Here is a 25,308-nt window from a genome sequence, read left to right as displayed (position 1 = left end):
ATAATTGTAGTTCTTATTTTCAAAAATTATTAGATAGAAGCATACTATCAAATGCATAAAGATGATATTGTCTATATTTTACAGAAGAAGCAAATTATCTGTAAATGAAAATAGCTCATTAAATATTGTTGCGTCAAAATACCTTTAAAATTTTCCTTTCATAAAGGATATGTCAAATCCATAAACTCGAAAGTCAGAAGTCTATCAAGCTTCATGACCAAAAGGGATATAAACTTTAAGAATAGGAAAAAAAAACAAAGGTCATATTTGCATGAGGAATATGAACATGAGTTTATATCAATTTGCTAATTTACAATTGTTTACAGGATATTTTACAACTGTTTGTTTTATTTATCATATCAGTGGTGAAGCTGACTAATGGACGGACCACCCTTGCAATTTGGGAATATCAGTTCACAAGCAGCTTTATCGACCATTTCTTTTAAAGTGATTCAGATAATCACACAATGTTGACTGCTGTACTCCAATTGTTGACATTTTTAACTATTATGTCTGTTTGTTTTGTTCAATCCATTTTCTACCTAAAATATTGTATTAACCAAGTCAGGAATATGACAGTTGCATTTGTAGGCTGTGTTTGACTTTTTACAAGGGAATTTTATTTTTTAATTTTCCTCGGTGTTCAGTATTTTGGTGATTTGACTTTTTAAAGATTACAACACATAATAAATTTGGTGCGACGGTACGCCTATCTAGATTTACCTTCATCATAAACATTTGAAAGTCAGATATTTACAGCGTATTTTGTAAAGATTTTGTTTCTCTTGTATTTTCATAATACGTCTTCCTATTGGTTTGTTCACAATTACACTCTGTCCTAACATTGAACCGGGACTTCCATCAAACTGAGTTTTACTGTGCATATTGTCCGCTTATTCCACATTTTCTAGTTCTATATCGAGATGTTTGATATATCAAAAATCATGTTTAAGTGCCAGTCTGCCTAAGAATCAGGCAGTGGTGAAAACATGACCAAAAAAACCCACCCAGTTGGACATTGATTTCAGTTCATAATACATAGTTATGCACAAAAATAAAATTCATTTCCATTTTCTGTTCTGGTAATAAAAGAAACAATTTGGTTGAAATGCACTAGAAATTTACCAGTAAGGGAAGATAACTCTGTAATTTGCTATCATTCTAACCAATTTTCTAACCAAGTTATTTGATATTACCAGACACACACAAACAAAAGACTAATACTTTTTAACTCAGGATGATGGTAAGTATTGGATAACATGATCAGCTCGGTGGGTTTTTTTCTTATCATGTTTTAATTTTTATCTAAATTGCCTGATTCTTACAAAGACTGGCACTTAATCTCCAACGTTTTGTGCTTGTACCAAGTCCAGAATCTTAAGTGTTTATTAGTGTTTCTGTATTTTTATGATTTGAAAATTAGTGTGGTGACCATTTCGCTGAACTATTCACATATTAGTAATACTATAGTTAATTGGTCGGCTAGTGCCTGTATTTGGATGCGAGATTTTTTCGATGCGTTGAACCTTATGACTTGTTATTTCAATAACAGTTCCACATGTCACAGTTTACAATTATTTTCAACTTTCATTTAACTATACTTGAATCAATCATGCTCCATAAATTCTCTTCACGCACGCAGAATTGAAAGTTTCCGATGGGTGAGAACAAATCTGATAGAACAATTAATATTCAACTATACAAAAGCTCTGTATAAGTTAAACATTACATGGATTGATTTTATAGGGTGAATGATTGGATTATCAATAGCATATTTCAAGTCACTCTATAACAAAGAGATTTTATTTCACACTCATTATTGGACCTGGATTGAGCGATCAAACTATTTTGTGAGTAATTATACCTTAATATATAGTTTTCGGCTTTTTAAATGTATGTGTTATAATTGTATAGCTTTTGATTTGTATATTGTATAATTTGTATAAGTTTCAGCTTTTTAAATGTATATTATGAAATTTTACAGGCTTTTGTTTTTAGAAATTATATATGATGGAAAATTATATAGGTTTTAGCTATTTTGATGCATATTGCATATGTTTCAGCTTTGAAATTCAAATTGGCTTAGTATGCAATGATTTGGAGACTAGGATAACATAGACATGTAAATTATTTTTAGAGAAATATAAACGTTGATTTAATAAAACCCGTTACACAGCTTGTAACCATATTTGACATTTAAATATGAGCTATTTGCCTAAGCTAATAGGAAAGGAGTAGTTTAAAGGAACAATAAAGTTATGCGTAAGACTTTCTTTATCAAAAAAACTTTTTTTTCCAGAAAATCATCATATTTGTATGTAAATTGTCCTTTCATGTTGTATCGTTAATATGGCCGATACGTTCACACGGATCACAAATTATCCCCCCCCCCCCCAAACCCCCCCCCCCAAAAAAAAACTTTATTGAAGAAGTTATCAAACCCGTCTACGTATCAAAACATAACTACAAAGAAACATATAGAAACTTTTTTATATAAAGAACATCTGTCTTAGCGATGCCCATAAACTGTTGCTGTAGCCGCTTCTAGACAAACATGACTTTTTGTTTGAAAATTAAAAGTTCTGTGTTGCAGCTTCATAAACATTCTTTTAAATCTTTTAATACAATATGTAACCAGTTATATTAAAAAAAAATTTTTTTTTGTTATTTGGTATGGGGTTTTCAATGTCAGTAAATTTAGAATGTCAATGACTTATTTTCATGATTGGACAACTTTTATTTGAAGTCTCTTTTCTTGAAATGACAGATATTTTGTCCCCTGTAGTTTTGTCTGGTATCTCATTATAAGAATCTAAATTCGACTTAGCACATTAATGTAGATCAAAGATCTCTATTTATTATCCAATCCTTGATTAAATCATCAAAGATCTCTTGTTTTGTCACTTCACATGACTTTCATCGTACATGTTTCAGATAAAATGATAAACAACTACGTATCGTATGGAAGAATATAGTATAATATAAGTACATTTTGTACATATACATTTTCGAATAAGACATGCTTGAACGAACGTATTGAAGACTAGAATTTTGTACATCAACCTTATAATCTTTGCTTATGAATTATAGATATTCCATATTGAGATACCTCATTCTAATTCGTTTGAAAAATGTGCTATTTTCAACAGTAAATTGTAGTCTGGAGATTAATTAAAAAAAGATATAATTTAATGTTTTTTGTGTAAATTTTGCTTTTTTTTATACTCAATCAGATAAAGAAAGGTTGAAACTTTTTTTCAGTTAATACTCAGTTAGTTAGACAGTTTTGGCCTGGTGATACATTTGATTTTGATACTAAAACATTTCTATTGATTTGGCCTCAACGTTTTTGGGTCTCCTGTATATGTGGTGAAATATAAACCAGAAATACCTATTTTTCATATAGAAATTGATATTATACGTGTATTATTTATACCGAATTTCATAATAAGCAGGTTTTGATGCAAAAAAACTAAATTTTGCTGCATTTTACGGAATTAGCAATCACTATTAAAGTGACTTTCTGGAGACACTTTTATTACTTAGGTTTATGATGAGTTTCGTGTTGCACGTGTTCATTGTACACTTGAAAACCTGACTAAATGTTTGCCTGATTTATCAAAACAGAAATAGCAGACATGTCGTTGAGTTTTAATTGAAACTTTGATCATTGTGTTAAATACCGTTTTGTGTTTCTGTTTAAAATAGTTAAAAATGTTCACACCAAAAAGTTATTGAGGTAATTTGGGGATCTTTTGCCATCTTGAATTTGAATATACATTATTTATGTATGTGCCTGTCCCAAGTCAGGTGCCTGTCATTCAGTGGTTGTCGTTTGTTTATGTGTTACATATTTGTTTTTCGTTAATTTTTTTTACATAAATAAGGCCGTTATTTTTCTCGTTTGAATTGTTTTGCATTTCTTATCGGGGCCTTTTATAGCTGACTATGCGGTATGGGTTTTGCTCATTGTTGAAGGCCGTTCTGTTACCTACAGTTGTTAATGTCTGTGTCATTTTGGTCTTGTGTTGGTAGTTGTCTCATTGGCAATCATACCATATCTTGTTTTTTTATATGTAGCTGAAAGGGATTGACCAAGTTTTAATGTAATAAGCGTATTTCGAAATAGAAGTGCAATTTTCTTGTGGTCTTAAACATTTGGATGAAAAGAAAAACATTTAATTTATCTGTATTATCTTATATAAAAACAATAGTTGGCATTGATTTTTTTCATTTTTAAGCTAATGAGACAATAAGAGAACTTACTCGGATAGTTTGATTTTATCAAGACATGTACCTTAAGATTGTTTATATGGTATTATAGCGACATCAAATGTAGAATGTGTTAACTACATACATAAGATAACCTCAATTTTACTTTTATTTGTTTTATGACGATTTGTAAGCAGTTATTTTTTTTAATATATTTTCAGATAGACCGGGTGCCTTCGACCAGAGTTAAGCAGCTGAAAAACTGAAAATCTAATCCTATTCATATAATTTGATAAAACCAAATATATTTTTTTCCCACAAACATTAATATATGAAAAATTTTTTTTTTTCAAATATCTATCGATAGTTTTTACGATTAAGTTTTAACCATATTTTAGTAGCAAAAATCGACATAGATGTTCCGACTTCCCTCCCCAACCTCACTCCCGATATGGAGAGTTGTCTCATTGGCAATCAAACCATATCTTCATATGCTTTGATGTCTGATAATAATTATTTATTTGAATGATACATCATGACTTTCAGTACTGTTTAGTTTGATTGAGGCATCAGGACACGACTAAGTCGTAATTGGATTTGACGGACAACACCAATGGTCATTTCTAACCTTTCTGGTAATGTCATTAATGGCATTTCGAACTGTGGCAAGGGGCAATTAAGATCGCATTTTATGACATTTACTATTTTCTGAATGCAAAATAATGTCTTTCAACCAATAAATTCAGTCTAAAATCATCATTTTCACTGCAAAGTGACGGCCATCGTATAAAATTGAACTCAAGAGATTCTTTACTCATTAGTTATCACAAACCTTAATAATTTAAATATATTAAAATAGAAAATGGGTCATGAGTCTATTAATAAAGATTAGGTGATCATATTTCAAAACTGTTTTTGTATTTTCTAGACAATATTAATCGACTAGCTGCAAATAGGAGGTTAAAATAAGTAAAAAAAATGTTAAATCTATCGTTTTCTAGACAAAGAAATCCCTATACTAAGTCAGGGATATGACAGTTGTTTTTCTAATCGTTTGTTTTAGTTGGACATTTGATTTTTCTTTTTATAAGGGATTCTCCGTTTTGAATTCTAAATGGATTTTGGTATATTTTGTTTTAATTTGTGCAGTATACACTGTTCTATGGCATCAACATTAAGGCTTAGTAATGAAATCTGAAGTAGTCTTATTGTTTCACTTATTGATAATGTTGAGGAACTCAAACATGATTGGACAATGAAATACAATTGAAGTGAATTTTCACATTATCATTATTGTAAAAACACGGTACTCATTAACACTCTTTTGTTATCACATTGACCTATTTTATCAATTTGATTTGCCCATCCATTATTGACAACACAATGGAACTGCAATAAACAACAGTCATACAGATGGGATGCTAGGCTGAGGTTTAGCTATATCGCTAGCTATCAAATCAGGCTTAACCAACAATGTTCGGCGGGAAAGAGCGGTATGAGATCAAGTTGACAGTTGGTTTCTATTTATTCCTTTGTTTGATAATTTCTATAGCGTTTAAGTTTCTCTTTTGGAATTCCTTTATTAGATTTTTGTTGGAGTAAGTATTAAATTACAATCCTTTTAATTTATGATTTATTCAGTCCATTTCCATACATACCTGCAACCGCAAGTGTATATTAAATGTATAATGATAAAGGACATGTACTTTAAAACGATAAAGTGCCATTGATTTTAATTCAAAAATGAACTTCCGAGCTGTCTGAGAAATTCTATCACACCTGATGAGAAACATATTTTGTTTAGTTACAAAAGAACAGATAAATACGAACATTACCTAAAAAATCATCATTTTTCGAATATTTATTATGTTATCTTTTGTTCGAAATTGACATTCTCGTTTGAAAGACATATGCTTGTCTCTTCACTTGCCATAAAAACATATCACTCATATTAAAGTTATATTCTACTGTGCTTCCATTTAACGAGTTTGCAGATGTTGCAAATAAAACCAAGGAAAATAAAAAAAAAAATATCCGTTTCTTTACCCTGCTGACAATTAATCGAGTTAGTCGTCTTTTTACATTTTTTTTTAGTCCGCTGGGTAATTACAATATAAAATGACTTTTAAATTTCAAACATTGAACCTTTGGGGAGTCTTTTTACGTTTATAAGTCCATTAAACATGCAATGTATTTTAAAAGGGGTAATTAAGATTTCAGGTCGTTCTACTTTTACATGTTGTAAGATGTAATCACATTGAAAAAAAAAACATAATGTCACATGTTTTATTTCAAACATAAAACATTTAAACTGAAGGAGAGCTACACAGCTTTTGATATCATATATTGCTTGGAGAAAGAGCCATAAAAAGCTTGCATTATCATCAAACATTATGAAGAATTTTTTTTGTTGTTTCTTGTACGCCCATAAGACATATTAAAGTCATACAGCCTTTTTGTAACGCCAGTATATGCAATACAAAAAAGCTTTTAACACATTTTTGTGTATTCTATTTTGAGTGTTATGTAGGATTTTATTGTTGTCTTATACAACTAAAAAAATGAAATAAAATTGCAACTGATATTTTTGCACATACTTGACCTCTCTTCTAGGTTAGCTAAGGTTTGAGCGTTCATAAATATTTAACTCTGATACTTTCTTTATATGACAATGGTTGTCTCTTATATTTGTTTTTCGTTTATATTCGTTGTCACCAAATTGCTTGTTGGTTTTATTTGTTTTAATTGTTTCACATTTTGTCATTTCGAGGCCTTCCACAGCTTACTTAATGGTAGGGGTGTCGGTCATTGTTGAAGACTTTACGGTAATCTTTAATTGTAACGGTATGCGTAATCTGTTGAATGATTGTCTCGTTAACAAGCATACCACGTCTCATTTATTCTATATAAACCTTTCGATTGTGTCTCTTTGACATTTGTCCTTAATCTCCATTTATTCCCAATGATGTATTCCTTTTTTGCGTGTCATCACTATTAATATTCATTTTCACAAACTTTAATTTTGTTAAATAAAACATCAAAAAACTGATTAACACCTAAGTTATGAAATTTGTCTATGGAAATATTTAAAAAACATATAAAACTGATTTTCCGACATAGAATTAGCCGAATACACAACATAGACAAATCGTCGTGTAAATCTTATAATGAAACATTTTCAATTTGATAATAATGGCAATAATTGTTGATCAAGTGTACAATGTAAAATCTTAAACATTTGAGACGTAAAAAGTCATATAGAAATCGGGTTTGTGAACATGAAGATCTAGGGTAACTCTTAAATTCGCTTGATTGTTTGTATTTACTAGACAATCGATTTAGATAAATTAAACATCCCCTTTCTAGAGAGAGAGAGAGAGAGAGAGAGAGAGAGAGAGAGAGAGAGAGAGAGAGAGAGAGAGAGAGAGAGTTAACCAATGTTGTTTTAGAACTTTTTACCTATATTTTCGTCCGTCGGAAATAGATTCTGAACCGTTTGATTTGTTTAAAATTGCTCATAGATTGAGGTCAAATAGTTATCAAAGGTGCCAGGTTTATAATTTAAAACGTCAGACGCGAGTTTCGTCTACGTATGACTCGTCAGTGACGCTCAGATCAAAAAAGTTATAAAGCCGAACAAGTACAAAGTTTAAGAGCATTTAAGACCCAAAATTCCAAAATTTGGTGCCAAATACGGCTAAGGTAACCATGCAAAAAAAAAGCAAATTACTTAATAAGACTACTAAATAAAAGATTACAAATATTTTACAGCAAACAAACCTGAAATATCGTAAAGACACAACTCTTTTATAACATTTTTAACTCTAAACTATCTAGACAAATAAACTATTATAACCAATACAGTGTGGAGATAGAACAACGTATTTCTGACAAAACATACTAGAGTGTAGAAATATCGTATTATGGTAGTATAGTGGGGTAGTCCATTCCACTTGGGTAAAATACATACCTATCTTCATTTTTATCAAAACGCAAAAAGAAAAAAAAAATCTTAACTATTCCCCTGTGACAAATAAGGTCTTTGTAATAACATTTTAGTTTTATAAAGACTGAAACATATCTGAAAAGGCCAAATTATATTTCTTGTCTGTAGATATAAAAGTTCGATGTCGATAGGAAAGTTGATTGCAATTTCCAATATTCTCATTTTTATTAAAACGTAGTTTTGGTTATCAGAAAATTGCCATATTTTCAATTGTCATGACAAGATAGGGTTATCCTTTAAACATGTTAAAAGCAATCAATTATTTAATGAACGTCCATTAAAATAGAGCACTTGATGAAACATGGTAAATATTTTTCTTTTATTACTGTTCTCTTATTAATGAATTCAATATCCATCAATATTTGTCTAACGCTAATATTTATTTTACACTTGATACTACAACGGTAACGTAGATATTATTAATTCAATCAATGTTTTAAATCTGCGGTACCTTTCAATTTTCATTTTGTTATTATCAATGATGCATGCTAATAATTGCTATCTGATTGTGTTATATGAAGCGTTTTTTTTACTCTAAACCGCTGCATACAAATGTATTTTAAATTTACATTGGTTTCTAACAAATACACCAATGCTATTTAAAAGGAACTGAGTGAGAGATAATTAATAGCTGATGTTTAAAACCTCTACAAACAGGACAAAGGTTAACAATCCTTCGTGTTTAGTTACAACATATGGTTTTGATGCTGAAGCATGAAAATATATCAGAAGACCTAGAAAAATGAAAGAGGACTTCCTCAAACTCATAACGTGTAATTATTGATAATTTAATCTTAGATGAATGATTTATATCATTAGTTGTTATAAGCTTTGAACTAGCTGTTAATGACTGCGAGTACTCTCAGTTCAGTACTTAGAGTCTTTTTGTTGTTTTTGTTATATACATATACATTTTCATGGATCTACAATCTGTCGATACCTGTAACTTGTCATTGCACAAGGTCATGTTTTTTCTCTGGCTGTTTATGACGTCTGTACACTAAATCCATTGTATGTTGGAGGTGTACGGATTGAGTGTTTAGTCTTAGAGGCATGATTTTTTAATTAGTTGTAAGTGGCTTTGAACTAGCTGTCATACAACTGCGTGTACTCTCAGATCTGTTCATTGTGTCTTTTTGTGGCGGGATGTATAAGTACCCGGCAACGTCCACTTTTATTTTTTGTTTATCTGATGAGTTAAGCCTTTTTCAACTGATTTTTATAGTTCGTTGTACTGTTATACCACTGTCACAGGTTAGGGGGAGGGTTGGGATTCCGCTAACATGTTTAACCCCGCCACATTATTGATGTATGTGCCTGTCCTAAGTCAGGAGCCTGTTATTCAGTGGGTGTCGTTTGTGTATGTGTTACATGTTTGTTTTTCGTTAATTTATTTACATAAATAATGCCGTTAGTTATCTTGTTTGAATTGTTTTACATTGACTTATCGGGGCCTTTTATAGCTGACTATGCGGTATGGATTTTATTCATTGTTGAAGGCCATACGGTGACCTATAGTTGTATAAGTTTGTGTCATTTTGGTCTTTTGTGGATAGTTGTCTCATTGGCAATCATACCACGTCTTCTTTTTTATAAGAACCTGATCACGTTCACAATCGTTTTTTTTTGTTTGATATATTTCTATCTGTATCCATCTGATGAGTGAAGCCTTTTTCAACTGATTTTATAGTTTGTTCTTATGTTGTGCTGTTTCACCACTGTCCATTGTTGGGTAAAGGGTTGGGATCCCACTAACATGTATAACCTCGCCACATTCTGTATGTATGTTACTGTCCAAAATCAGGAGCTTGTAATTCAGTAGTTGTCGTTTGTTAATGTGTAACACATTTGTTTTTCGTTTATTTTTTGTACATACAAAAGGACTATAGTTTTCTCGTTTGAATTGTTTTACATTTGTCATTTCGGGTCTTATAATAGCCGACTATGTGGTATGGATTTTACTCATTGCTGAAGGCCACACGGTGACCTATAGATGCTTATATCTGTATCATTTGGTCTCTTGTAGAGAATTGTGTCATTGGCAATCATACCAAATTTTCTTTTTTTTATATCATGTTCACTTTAAAATTTCCTGTGTGTGTTATTAATTTATTATCATTAAAATCATAACTAAGAATACTTATTTTAACACCTGTGTTATATAGGGATGAAAATTATCGATAATACTTGTTCCTTTAACCGTACCGCCTAAATCAGTAAAACAACTACACCGATAAATGTGTACATCTAGTTAAGATTGTTTCATTTATTAATTATATGAAATTGAAAAAAAGTAAAACAACTGTTACATTCCTTACTTTTTAAGGTATTTTAACATTGCAATATATGCGGGAGGTTTGTCTAGCTATAATACGAGGTGCAGTTGACCATTTTCTAAATGAGAACATGCCTGTAACAAGTCAGGAAAATGATAGCTGTGATTGATGCATTTGATATGTTGGGGTGTTTTTTTTCCATTTGATTAGGAACGTTTCTTTTATAATCTTCCTCAGAGGTTGGTATTTTTGTTATTTTACTAATTTTTACGTTAAACGCGGTGAATGAAACATAATTGATAGCTAGCTAAATCTCTCAATTGTATGACAGTCGCATAAAATTAACTTCGTTGATAAAAGTGTGTGAGCAAAAACGTAAAACGGCCATAAGAAGTACATTAATCAAGGAAACGCCATCTTTGTACATCTTTTAATTATCTACCTTCTGTTAAGTGATCGTTGAATCAAATGTCATTAACATTTCACATAAGCACAGACTTATATAAAAAGACCATCAAAATATATTTTTAATTATGCAGAAGAATCGAGACATTCGAGCTAATCATAATAATCGCATGTACTTTCTGTTTTTAGAACAGTGTCGAGTTTACATGAAAGCGACGATAACTGTATTGATAATCAAAAGTTAGCACTTTTTCCGGAATTGTGGTATGATTTTATAGTTATACAGGATAGACAAAATTACAAAATTCCACACATTTGCATCAAAATTCAAAGAATGCTATAAAGTTAATCCCTAGGAGAATCAACATCCTTTTCTATTTACTGTTGCATGTATTAATGGTACAATACAATAAAGTTTGATCCAGTAAAATCACATGAAATACAAAGTTTAATTGAAACCCTTAATTGTTTCGCGGAAGAAGACATTTCTACTCATCCTGATATACTTGAGGATCAATATAATTTATCAATATTGAAAATATAAACTGATATTCAAGTTTTAAATCAATGTATCACCTGATATCTTAAATAATGAGGATTTACAATGTATGCTCAACAGTTATATTTTCAAGTTTGTCGAAGTTCGGATTTCAATTGTTAAGCGGACACACACTCAGCTATGAGTTATTTCCATTGCAAAAAACAAGGACTAACGTGCAGATATGTTTATATTGGTTAATCATTTCAGGGATCCACGTGAATTAGTAGGTTTTTTTTTTTTAATTAGAAATTAAAACCAAAAAGTTAATTGAATGCGCGTAATACATCAATTTAGAAATGTAATTGCTATACAATTGTTTATGGAGCATTTTACTGATGAAAATTTTGAAATTGACTGTGTCTAATGAAATCTTCATATTTGTCTTGGAATATAGATTTAATTTATAGAAAAAGGTTAAGAAAAATATGAAACAGACCTTTGGCTTTTATCCCCTTATCAATAAACTCATCATTGAGACCAGGATTATAATTTTGTATTTGAGACAGATGCCCGTTTTGTCAACAAAAACTCTTCAGTGACGCTCAAATAAACAAAAAGGTTAAAAAGGCCAAATAATGTACGAAGTTTAAGAAGTTCCAGTTTGATTAAAAGAAAAGCTCTCAGATAGATTTTACAAAGAGAATAGTACATTAATGCCGACACTCAATCTTTCAAAATAAAATTTAAAAGAAAGAAATGATTCTAGACAATTAAAAACAATTGTCGTAGTTCAGTAAAAGGTGTTTGCGTGGGTTAGTGAATGATGTATGTTCGCCTTTGTAATACTTCACTCATTCTATTGGGGTACATCTTAAATTATACAATTTGAATACATTCGAGCTTGCACAAAGCATTTTGTAATGTCTGTTCAGGCAAAAATTAAAAAAAAAAGTCAGCTGCATAGCTAAAAGAGAGATATGACAATATGATTAACCGGATATTCTTTGCGGTGGTATTGCAGACTTATTTAGAAACATTGTGCGTCTTTTTAGCCTTGAACTGTTAGTTAGGTATTTGATTGATTTGATCGACACTAGGCATAGAGGATATAAGTGTTTATGGAAGTGAGATACTTAAATATAATTAAGTATCGTGATGCGGAAACAGACACCGTTGTATTATTGATGTATGCCCTATTTTCTTTTCCATAGATGTAATTGTGAATTGTTTATCATAGAAATATAATAAGAATAAATGATCTATTAAAACACACCTATAATGGTTATTTGAAAAGATATTATATTTAACTTACTGGTATAAAAACCACACTTCTATGCAGTAAACGCAAACTAACAAAAGAGTCATAGTTTTATATCATTTTGGTTATTTACTGGTTGCAGCCCATAAATAAATAACTTTGCCCTTTTCTTATTGTTAAATATCAAATAAATTTTAATTGTGAAACGCTTATTTCAAAACAGAGCATTTTCTTTAATTCAAATGCAAAAGAAGCTGTATTTCACAAATCTTCTTTCATTTTGAATTTGCACATTGATTAGCTCACAGGTGAGGAGTCTAAACTAGGTGCAATCCCCTTAAATATGTACTGGACATTGACTGCTAATTTCATGCTACCATGTTCGAATCTCTTAAATTGATAAAATAAAGACAATTATTATACATCAGTCATCATTTTATGTATAAAAAAGTACTAAATATTTTTCAAATTGCATGCATTGAACGATTTGACTCGTCAATAGTTTGACATCGAGGAAACTATTTGATCGCAAGCGTAATTGAGTGTCGCGGAAATTCAAATGCAGCTACGGATTGGATGATTTTTAAAATACCGCAGGAGTTTTACCGATTTCATCTAGGTTCGACGTCAGTACAGGACGTGATCTTATCATTAACGAATACTTTTGAAGTAAATAATTATCAAAAGTACCAGGATTATAATTTTAAACGCCAGACGCGCGTTTCGTCTACATAAGACTAATCGTGTCAAGTAAACGTTAAACAATATGGTTTGGTTAATGCTTTTTATATAGCGATAGTGTATTTTTTATATAATAAAACACTTTCTGACTGTATATTCGTGAAACAGTTAGTTTATTATCACCTGGGATACAAATATTGTCCTCAACTACGCCTCAGGGCAATACTTACTCCTCGGGAACAATAACCTTACTTAATATTCATAACAAGTCAATTTGTAAACACATACATAGCTGTTCAATAGTCGATTAGGCAAACATCAATTCGGGTTAAAAACCAACTTATAGGATATCAAATTTACTGTAATAAGAAAACAAACGAAAACAGAAAGACTTAACTGAAACAAAAACCAACGCCAATATAAATATATATAAACTATTAATAACAACTGCCATATACCTGATTTGGAACAGGTCAGTTTAATAAAATAATGGTGGGTAAATTCTGGTCTCTTAGATGGTCAACCTCCCATTTATATGGGAATGTTGAAACATACCGCTTAAATGAAATCATTACGTTACAGAAATACCGTAAACATAACCGCATGAATACTCAGGCCAAAAAAACCCATAATAAATAATTTAAAAGTACATTACAACATGTGAACAACAGCATTGCAGCGGACATCTCCAATGTATTCACGACAGTACACCAGGACATAACATTAATAAACTGTGCGTTACACGATTGTATTTACACTACAAAAAGTGAACATTTGATAGGACGTTTAATACGTTACAGGTACATTTCTTCAAATACAATTTAGAAATTAGATTGAGTATGTTATGATGTTATGTTATGTATATTCTAACCATGTCAAGAATATTAAAATGGAATTGTGTTTCAATGTATCAAACCGATACCAACAAAAGCAGGGGAAATCGCACGCACTCCATCAGAATCCAGTACAACAAAATACCAGTCTCCTGATATAGTTACATGCAACACAAGACATTCAAAATCATCATCAGTAAAAACGTATAAATACAAAATTTGGAAAACACTAAGTAAACATGTGATGAGAACATTTTTTGTACTATATCTGTTTACCAAACTATGTAAATTGAAGTGATATATGAAGAAAGAGATTCAATATTGTTTCATTTATTTTCTTTTATGTAACTTTTATATGATATCATTAAAGGAGGGGCATACGATACCAGAGGGACATTCAAACTCATACATCAAAAACAAACTCACGACGCTATTAGACCTTACACACGTACAGTTGTAAGCAAACAGAAAAAAATATGATTAATATTTAGTTTTAATTGAAAAAAAAATCAATCTCACTAAAGAGAGATCTCATGATCACATCTTAATATCAATTCTATTTATACACTTTTGGTTATAAGAGTTCACTTTAAGCATGCTACAGTACACGTATAGTTACTATATTTCTTTTAAAATAAAATGGTAATATCTGATGAAAATTAAAAGGATCATAATTGAGAAATTTGATAGCTATTTCAATATGACATCTTCTCTTTTGTTGTGTATACTTTTAATTTACCAACGCTTTTTTTTCAAAAATTTATTATTACCAAATAACCACGGGAAATTATAACATAATTAGAAAGACAACATGAAACAAAGGATGGTTATCTTGCTTCGCGATATTCGAGTTCTCCATGTTTGAAGTTGTGAATTAAATGTGTTAAAAAATGAAAAATTAAATTACTTGATATTCGATATTTTCTTTTTCTATGCATTAAACATTTCGACTTTACAAGTTCTTCGAACAATAAGATAAAAAAAAAAGAAACGTATTTAGTTTCATTACAAAAATTAAACGCTTCCCACTTAAATATTTCACGATCTGTTTATGCAAGCTAAAGACAAAGGATGAGATTTATAATTCAACTTTCAAAACAGGTTATAGTATCATAAAATTATATAATATTATTACAATATGAAATTAAAGTTAAACCTAATCTGTTGTTACTAATCCACAATTGTAAATGTGAATAACACGTAAATATTGTCATAAGTCAAACCCATCAATTCCTCTTTGTTATGGCAAAATGAAGCATATAATTTACCAATATAATGGAATTACATGCGACTGTCATACAAGTGAGAGGTTTAGCTAGATGCAAATCCTGGTTTTTATCAACCATTTTCTGCTTTAAAAATGCCTGTACCAAGAAATAAACATACTATTTGTTATCAATGCGTTTGATGTGTTTAATCTTTTTTATTTTGCAATTTGATTAGCGACTTTCCATTTTCCATTTTCTTCGAAGTTCGGTTATTTTGCTATTCATCCTTTTTCGTCTAGTATATAGAATTGATGCAAAGATTAAATGATGATATAGAACACTCGAGTTATAAGTAACGTAAGTGAAAGTACTAATTAAATGTTACAAATTGTACGAGTTTATGAGAACTTTGTTTAGTGTGAAATTCTGCTGTCTTTTTGTTTTGGTGCCCATTTTCACAATGCTGTAGTTACAGTACTGTTACAAAAGTAGTTGTAAGTAAAGAATAATGCTAGATTCAGCACATTTGTTGTTGATTTACAAAATATACCGTGTTTTGTATTGAACATTATATCAAGAAACAGTTTATGATATTATATACACAACACATTCATGTAACGTAATTACATCCAAAAAATAGAACAAACTGTTTATTTATTAATTAATGATACCAAAAGATCATTGTACATATCTTTGAATGTAAATCAAATATCAAATTTGATAAAGTGTATCGCATAAGTTGTGATCAAGGACACATAGACATCATTTAAGGGAAATCTGAATACACTAAATGAGTAATAAGGATGTTGACATCGAAATTTGTAGTTTCAGAATACAACAAGACTTCTGTAAAATGAATTTTAAACTGTCATTTATTTTTTCGAGCTTTATTTCTCTTGGTCGTGGTGATGTATGCCTTTTTCAATTAATTGGGTTTTTTATGTTCTATTTTGTATCTTTGCTATTTTAACATTTGTATATTACTTCGTAATGAATAAGAATATAATATTATATGCAACAATAGTACGATAATATTGATTAACAATAAAAAGTAGTTCCATTTTTACAATTAATTTTCTGTTTGAAAAACGAGAAACATAAAACAATCCGGTTTTAAGGGTTATACAAACAATTAGAATAGGAAATATAAATTTATTCAGTTTTATAACAAAAATGTAACGATACCCATTTGTACATTTGACGATCTGTTAATGTAAGCTGTAGTAAAAAAAAAGGTAAGGTTTGAACAATATTCTGATTGAGCATGCATAACATTTTATAGTATCATAAAATTATATATCTCATTTCAATATGAGATTAAAGTACTGCGTTAACGAAGAACTTTTTTAAACAACATTTTCACTGTTCCTTTTATATACAATGCTACCAACATCAATCTGTTGAATGTTTCTATAATGGTACACTTTGTGATATACACACTTTTTGAAATGATTTTTTCTGCCTTGTCGACTTTGTGACAATTATCTTTTTTTGTGGTATTTCGCGCCCGTAAAGGTGTCAGACCGCCAACTAAATACAAATGTATCCCTCTCTGTTCAACCAAATTTTGCGATTTTCACAGCTTTCTAAATATGTTACCTTCAACTTGATAGAAACCAGATATATCCTGAAATGTACAAGGCCGTACTTTAACCTATAATGGTTTACTTTTTTAAATTGTTATTTGGATGGAGAGTTGTCTCATTGGCACTCACACCACATCTTCCTATATCTATGTATCAACTTTCTGCATGCCAATTTTCAACTAACCGTTAAAACCTTTGTAGTTTACAACTGACCTTCATAAAGTGGTACCCCCCCAAAAAAAAACTGGTTTCTGGAAATCATAAATTAGTATACTATGAAGCGCATTAATCCTCAATTTTTCAATGGAAACTCGTAGACAAATAAATTTTTACTCAAAAAGCACTTTTTTGAGTCAGAATAGGGCTTCTTTCACAAACGTTTTACATTGGAGGGAATAATTGGTGATCTAGAACTAAAAGCATTTGCAATAACAATGCTGTCAAAAAGCAGTTAAACAACAACCTACATTATACAAACATAAAAATGAAATAATTGATTACTTTTTTTTAATTCTTTAATGACTGTAGAAATTTATTGAAGACAATATGCTTGCATTTTGGGTTGCCAACAGCGTAAAAATAATCAACACAAACAATGTATCAATATGGTATGCCATGCTAGACTCATTGTTAAAAAGTTATCATATATAATTTGTCCAACAGACGCTTGTTTGATAATAGAAAGACTCATCATATTATAGGTTTGACATGACGTCATAACGATTGGGGAGTTAACAAAGCCTTTGCAATTGTGACTGCAGTCGATGGCGTGACGTCATATATATTAAAGGTGTAATAAAGCCTTTGTAACCGTGCTTGTATCGATATCATCGCGGATGGCTTAAACAGCAGGCTTACCAATGATTGTATTACACATACAATTTATCTGTATGTACAGCTACTAAGTATATAAAGTAAGAAGTTGACGAGCATTTTAGTTTTTTTAAAATACAGCTGATGTTATCTATTCCTGGGTAAGAACACACTTTTTCAATACATAATCAGTTAGGGAACTTTTGTTACGCGAAGAAGCGTTCAACCTCCTAATCTTAGACATCGGTTTTACTCGTATCTCCGTTCTGTTTTCATGTCAGACGAACATGAAAAGAACTATATGGTTAAAAGTAATCTTGATAATTAATAATGATTATTTAATAAGGTATATTTGTTTAAAGGATACAACTTGAAAAGAAAATGATACACAACGGAATTTTACATATATAATTATGAAGACGCTCATTACTGAATAATAATTCAGGCTAGATATAGCCTGACCCGGAAAGTATTACTAAAGTATCAATTGACCTTACCATACGTCCTGTCACCTTTGACAAATGTTGTATATTTAGAATAATTATACCAAGAACCCGTGGTACTGTACGATGTCTGATTCAAGTGGGACACAGGAGGCCATCTTGAATTTCAGTCCTGTCGATTTACAAAATTGACCGGCAGTATATTTGGAAGGAAAAGAAGTCTTTCAATTAAACACGTTTTGCTTTAAAATTGTAATGCCTACAGTTAAACATCGACTGTATCTAATTATATCCTTTTGGAGATGACAAAGGGAGTCTTCTCCAAATGCTAAACTTAATCCTCCACTGATATACTATGTTTCAAGGAAGAAATTAAAATAATCAGAATGAATTATAAAGGCTCTTCTATTATTTCCTTAATGTATTAGTAAAAGATTAAGTAAGATCAAGTGTCTTAAATACGGAAACGATATGCCAGTTTCCAATATCAACAGATTTAGAAAATAATATGTTAAGCTATTACATGTAATCAATCTAGAGTTAGACCAAATAACGTTAACAGTATTGCAAGATTTACAGATATAAATGATATTCCTTCAAAGGTTAAATAATGATGTCATTTGCTGCATTTAATACAGTGAAGCGATCGACAAAAGAGACTTATTTAAAAAAGGGAACATACACACCACTAAGCCAAAAAAAGAGGAAATTTATCGCATCCATGAATATAAATAATTTAGCAAAACAAACGGGCAATATTTACTGTGCCTCGACAAACCCAATCTGCATGATGGTATAATCAATTTCTGGTCAACAATTTTCTATTATTATTTCATTAATTGAAGTTCAAAATCGAATCACTTCTCCCCAAAAAAATGCAAGCATTTGTTTTAACTTTTGATTCCTTTTCACACAATCAATAATTCCTTGGTTATTTAAAGGCGATAATCTATTTTGGTTATGTAACCCCCGGTTTAAAGGCCGCTATTTTGACGTTCCAATATTGGTTGTTTTTCAGGGATTGTTGATATTGTTTATATTGCGCTTGTCATTATCTTAAGCTTGGATAATCAAACATCCTTTGTTTAAAATGCATTGCATTGAGAAGGCGTTTTGTTATAACGTAAACCTGCCTTCGAACCATCATAAATCAAATAAAGATTTATTAACATTATTACAAAAACAACATTAACCACACCTTTAACGTCTAGGGATAATTAAATTCAAGACATTATACTTATCAAAGGTATCAAGCTTATGTTAATGCTCTAGACGTGTGTTTCATCCACATGAGACCCATCAGTGATGGTTAGTTAAAATAGACAGATATTCAAACAAGTTGAAGAGCATAGGACCTAAAATTAAAAAAAAATGTGCCAAATGCGGAGATAGTAATCTATGTTTGAGATAAGAATATCCTAAGTTTTTCAAATAATTCAGACTCAAGCAAACAGCAAATTTATAAAGAATAAATAAACCTTTAATTGATATTCAAGTCAAAACTGAAGTCCTGACTACTTGGTTTGTGATACCCCCTAGAACGAGACGTTCAACAGCAGTGGCATCGACCTAGTGGCGTGAATAGTTACCAAATCTACTAGGCTTATCATTTAATACACCAGACGAGCATTTCGTATATATAAGATCAAGTGACGCTCAGATCAAAATAGTTAAGAAAGCCAAACAGGTACAAAGTTGAAAAGCATTCGGATTCCAAAATTCTAAAACGTTGTGCCAAATTCAGTTAAGGTAATCCATGCCTGGGTTAAGAGTATCCTTAGTTTTTCGAATAATTCATACTTTAGCAAACAGTAGGCGATTTGGTGTCACGATATCACAGTAGCATGGGTTCGAATCCCGGCGAGGGAAGAACCAAAAATTTGCGAAAGCAAATTTACAGATCTAACATTGTTGGGTTGATGTTTAGACGAGTTGTATATATATATATATATATATAACCTGTATGAAGGAGTTTGTAGATCGGTAATAGGTTTTGATTTGGCTTTATCTAATTTATCAAAGTTCAAATCTTTTTGAGTCTTTATTATGCCTTTGTCCGGATTATCTCTTAAACTTAAATCATTTGGGAACCAATCTCAGTAGTTTGTGTTTCTTTTTCCATCTAGCGTAGGTGGTTTAATCTGTTTACTGTGGTAACATCTGCATTTGTGCAATCCAATAAGCCATAGACACGTGTAAGCTGTTTTAAAATAAAATTCATTTAAAAAACAATATTTTTCCAGGATTTTCAATAAAAATAATCATGTATAATGACCAAGTGTGTGCTGTGATAACGTAGAACACGTAAAATTTTATTACTCAGCACATTTTATGTCAAATAAATTGCTATTTTTAACATAATTGATGATGGTGTTAAAATTTAGCGTTTGCATACTTGTCAGAAGAATGCTATCATTCTTTTTAGCGTGGGATTTCCAAAAAAATATATTAAAAAAAAAAAACGTTATTTACATTGTAAGTTTCTAATTACATTTAAAACCTTCATTCATGACTGTTGATGATCTTCAAGTATTATTGGCAAATAAAACTTTCTAGAAAGATCCTCCATATCATAAATCTTTCAATTAATTTTAAGTTTTAAAGGCTTAACTAAATTTGTTGTGATTATGTGCCGTCTGGTAAATTAGATTTTGTTGATTAAACAATGTTCGCCTTCCATTTTACTTGCGTTGTTAGTTTTAATCATGTGTAAGACTTCATAATTGAATGCAGCAACGGAAAAGGTTAAAAGAGAAAGTAGTTTTGAATCCAAGCAACTGAGTGTCATTATGTCAATGTACAGGCTTATTAAAATAGCTAAAACATGGGCATCCACAGAAATGACTGCATTTTATTTCTTGCTCTTTTCTAAAGCTTCGATCATTATTTTTTTTATCAGTGATGACCACTCCATATCTATTAGCCGCAAATAAACAGACATGTTTCATTAAACTGTAAGCTTTATTACCTGCAGCAGATACTCACACACAGTTCTTGGCGTTTGTCAGTCATCGTATGTTATTTTCCCACCACCATTCGACAAACAATGAGGACAGAAAATTCCCTGAAGAGTTAGCCAAATATTCAATTTAAATGTTTAAAGGACGCAAATGGATATCTAAAAACTTATGCATTATAACTTGGCGAACAACATGTGAATAGTATAAATTTATACAGATGGGAAATTTAAAAAAAAGATCTTACTAAGGTTTACAATTATTATTATAATATCTGCCACCAATCATGATCATGAAGCCTAATTATCAATAACATAACAAGGTAAACATTACTCATTACATATTTGTTTAGCGTGTTCATTATTTCTTTATATACTATTGATTTATAGAACAGTTTTCGATAAAAAAAAAATAACTAAACATAAAGTTAGTTATGGATAATTACGCATTAATCAACTGGTATTTATAAGAATTGTTAGTTTAAGGCTCCAAAGGGAATTTTATGCATTTAAGACTTAAAATGCTTGGTAAATAGAATTTTTATTCATGTTGGTCTATATGAAGACAGTTATAAATAAGTGCTACCATTGTTTGATTTTAAAAACATAAACTCTTAACTTGATAAATATTTATTTTTTTACGTGTAAAGCTTATATGTTGGCATGGGACAAGGTTCCTTTACTGTTCATGGCATTTTTAAACTATATCCGTTGAATTTTAACTGATTTATACTTTGAAGAATATAATTTTAGTCATATTCGAATTTTAACTAGTGACTGTGAGTACTATCCATTGGTGCCTTGTGTTCACTGTATTCGTTTTAATTGGGTTATTTTACGTGTTTGTTTGGTACCAATAAACTGAGTTTTTTCATACGTACTGATTACCTTATCATGAGATGAAATAAAAAGTGTTTTCAGGGGAAGTTGTTCTAGCGATGAACAGTCTCATCAGTATAACTGATTGTCTGTAACATTTATTTTTTTTGCATTTTACAAAATCCTATCTAACAGGTACTTATGAACATAAAACTATGCATTTTTCTAAAATTACCTTCGAAATAGCTAATTATGTTTATATAGGGAAACGGGATTTGTTAATTGTGTTTTGGTAGTTTTTATGTAATGTAGCTTTTATTTATACCCCACGCCATTACCTAAACATTGCTTCTGCTTTCAGAATCGTAGATATTGGGCCTGTCATCCCTCGCACATATGATATACACTTAATTTGTACATACCAATATCAGTGTGCTTGATGTTGTTGTTTGGAATTGTAGTATGCTATAGATATAGGAAGATGTGGTATGAGTGTCAATGAGACAACTCTCTACCCAAGTCACAATTTACAAAAGTAAACCATTATAGGTCAAGGTACGACCTTCAACAGGGAGCCTTGGCTGTTTGCATTATTGACATCATCACTCGTCAGGTGAAACTTTATAGAAGTAAGAGGATGCGACTTAAGTTTTAAAAATATCTCCAGTGTACAAAGCGGGACAACTCATTACTAAACAATTATGTTTTCTTGTTTAGATCTTTTTTAACAATAGCCATATGACGAGAAGACAAAGAATTATGAAGTGAATAGTTCCTGGTTTTAGTCCAAAAAAAAAAAAGAAATATGATGGTTTTAAAAGTTATTTTGTACTTTGTATTTTGTAGAATCTTCAGAGCAAAATGGTGAATATTTGTTACTGCAGTATTATATGGACTATTATTTTTTCCAGTAAGTATATAAAATATTACAAAATAGGCAAAGACAGTCAAACATACAATTGCCTTATCCAATGAAAAACAAATGTATGATTAATGTAAAGGGTCTTAAGCTTTGATTTCATTGCTTCTTATTATCTATATAATGTACAATTTGGTGTACCGATGTACCAGTTTGATCAGTTACTAAATGTCTTGCAAAATGCTACTGATTTCGTTAATTATGTAATCATTTTCAGCAATGATTTTAAACAAAAAAAGGCCAGGATCATGCCTTTAAGAGACACGAGAAACTTTAAAAGTCATAAATATAATGAAGAAAATTTCGACTTCTAAAAGCATGCTTCAATAAAGCGATATTTGAATAATCATATGCAACATACTAATTCCATATGGAGAGGTATTGTGGCTGATTTTCATCTCATGCAGAGATAATATGCCGAGCTCGAGGTCTGGAGCTAGCATGTGAATAACTGCTAGTAGTCCTTTGTTAATTAAGGTAGATATTATCTTGGAAACTATGAAAAAAATATAAGATACTTTAAATAACAAACATGCAATTATATGCTACTAAGCAAGACAAAATCTACAAATTTTGAAATGCGTTGATTATTCGGTGCAATTTGAAATCTGTTTCATATCAGTAAAATATTGTTACAAGACAATGCGCTGATAAGGAGCATTTTTGAGTTCATGCAATTCGGACAGTCGTGTTTGTCTTTAGACTTTTATTTCGTCTTTCAGTTCTGGTTATATCAGTAATGGCAGATTATCTAGACGACGAAAGCTTTGGTTTGGCTGATAATCCAAGCTGGTTGGAAAAATCCGAACCCGAAGAAGTTAACGGTAATTTGATAAATCCAGAAGAAGACCAGATTATTGTCGATCGAAGAGGATTCAACAGATATTTGTCCAAGCATAAAGGTGTAATTCCATACTACTTGCATAGAGACGGTATTAATTATGGTGGTCGCCCGGGTCCAGCCTCAACCCGTCTCTGGGGAAGTCGTTTATACGGAATGTCTAGGATGAGACCAAGTTTTGGACTCGTTTCTGTCAATAGCCGAAGTGGACCTTTTGGTGTTAAAAAATAGGCAATTGTTGTGCGCATGCCTGAATGCGAAACAGGGATCTGTATAAAAGTTTATTTGATGTAAAGTTTGTCGACGGATTATATTTTAAATTTTGCATTGAAACAAATTTTGTTTCGTTAAGTGAAAATATTCCTTTGATAATTTCCTGCTTTAAAGCGATTTGTTTTGTCATGACCTGCCACTACATTCCTAATAAAACCATAATCATAACATTTTTCAAGAATGAGGTTTTTTTTTGTATTGTCGTTTTGTTAATCTGTTTGATATCACGATATTAATAGTTGATTTAATTTTTTCCTGAGAATTTCATACAACTTAGATGAATAATTGTAAACAAGAATTTTGTAAACTGGAGGTATGGTGATTAATTGAATGCCAGTTATTTCTTTATAAGAATTAATAGTTTACAATTCAATTTTGATAACTTATGGCTTCTCCAATTTAATGTGTATTTTTAGACGTAGGAAAATGAAATCAAATCAAAATTACGCTATAAGATGTGTTACCGTTCACATTAAATAAGACAATGTTGTGCAGAATTGCTTTCGATATCCAGAACAGTTGTAAATGACAGACAAAACCTTCACCCCATTTTTCACTGATGTGTCTTCTACTTTAAAATTCTCGTACTAGTCTAACAGCTTTTGATATTTTATGTATAGCTTTAGGTATGTATTTACAAATTTCATGTAATCCTAATTTTATGTTTAGTAATACTGCAAAAAAACTCTATGCAGTATGTCTAAAAATTGTCAACTATATCAATACTGTTAAATAAAATGTGTAAGAATAAATTATTTTATTGCCGTTCATATGTGCATGTGTAAATAAGCTTATCATAGATACAAGTATTTCATTTTTTCATCTACCAGTGACGCTCGTATCAAAACAGGTTAAAAAGGTCAAAGACAGTTCGAAGTTGATAAATAAAGGCAATAGTAGTATACCGCTGTTCAAACTCATAAATCCATGGACAAAAATCAAAATCGGGGTAACAAACTAAAACCGAGGAAAACGCATTAAATATAAGAGGAGAACAACGACACAAAACTAAAATGTAACATACACAGAAACGGACCAACATCAGACAAAATCCCACAAGAATATCAAATATAACATCAAAACCAAATACATGAATTTGGGATAGACAAGTACCGTGACATGTCTTATTGCAATGTGAATTTACACTCAAAAATAAGAGAAAATAAAAACGACGCAACGTTAAAATATAACACACACAGAAACTAATAATAATTTAACAATGGCCATATGCCTTACTTGGTACAGGACATTTTCAAAAGGATAAAAATGGTGGGTTGAACCTGGTTTTGTGGCATGCC

The 25,308-nt window shown here is 30.7% G+C and overlaps 1 protein-coding gene across 1 annotated transcript; it reads left to right on the top strand.

Annotated features, from left to right (window-relative positions):
* The first annotated feature begins 1,653 nt into the window (after nt 1–1,653).
* On the top strand, nt 1,654–24,543 carry LOC134700208 (uncharacterized). Its single transcript, XM_063561566.1, has 3 exons — nt 1,654–1,850; nt 22,824–22,887; nt 23,619–24,543. Exons 1-3 carry the CDS (start codon nt 1,752–1,754, stop codon nt 23,966–23,968), a joined length of 513 nt encoding a protein of 170 aa, XP_063417636.1. The 5' UTR covers nt 1,654–1,751; the 3' UTR covers nt 23,969–24,543.
* The last annotated feature ends 765 nt before the right edge of the window (nt 24,544–25,308 follow it).

This window comes from Mytilus trossulus, unplaced genomic scaffold (assembly GCF_036588685.1).
Source record: "Mytilus trossulus isolate FHL-02 unplaced genomic scaffold, PNRI_Mtr1.1.1.hap1 h1tg000128l__unscaffolded, whole genome shotgun sequence".
NCBI classification, from domain to species: Eukaryota; Metazoa; Mollusca; class Bivalvia; order Mytilida; family Mytilidae; genus Mytilus; species Mytilus trossulus.
This window is presented reverse-complemented; position numbering and strand designations above follow the sequence as displayed.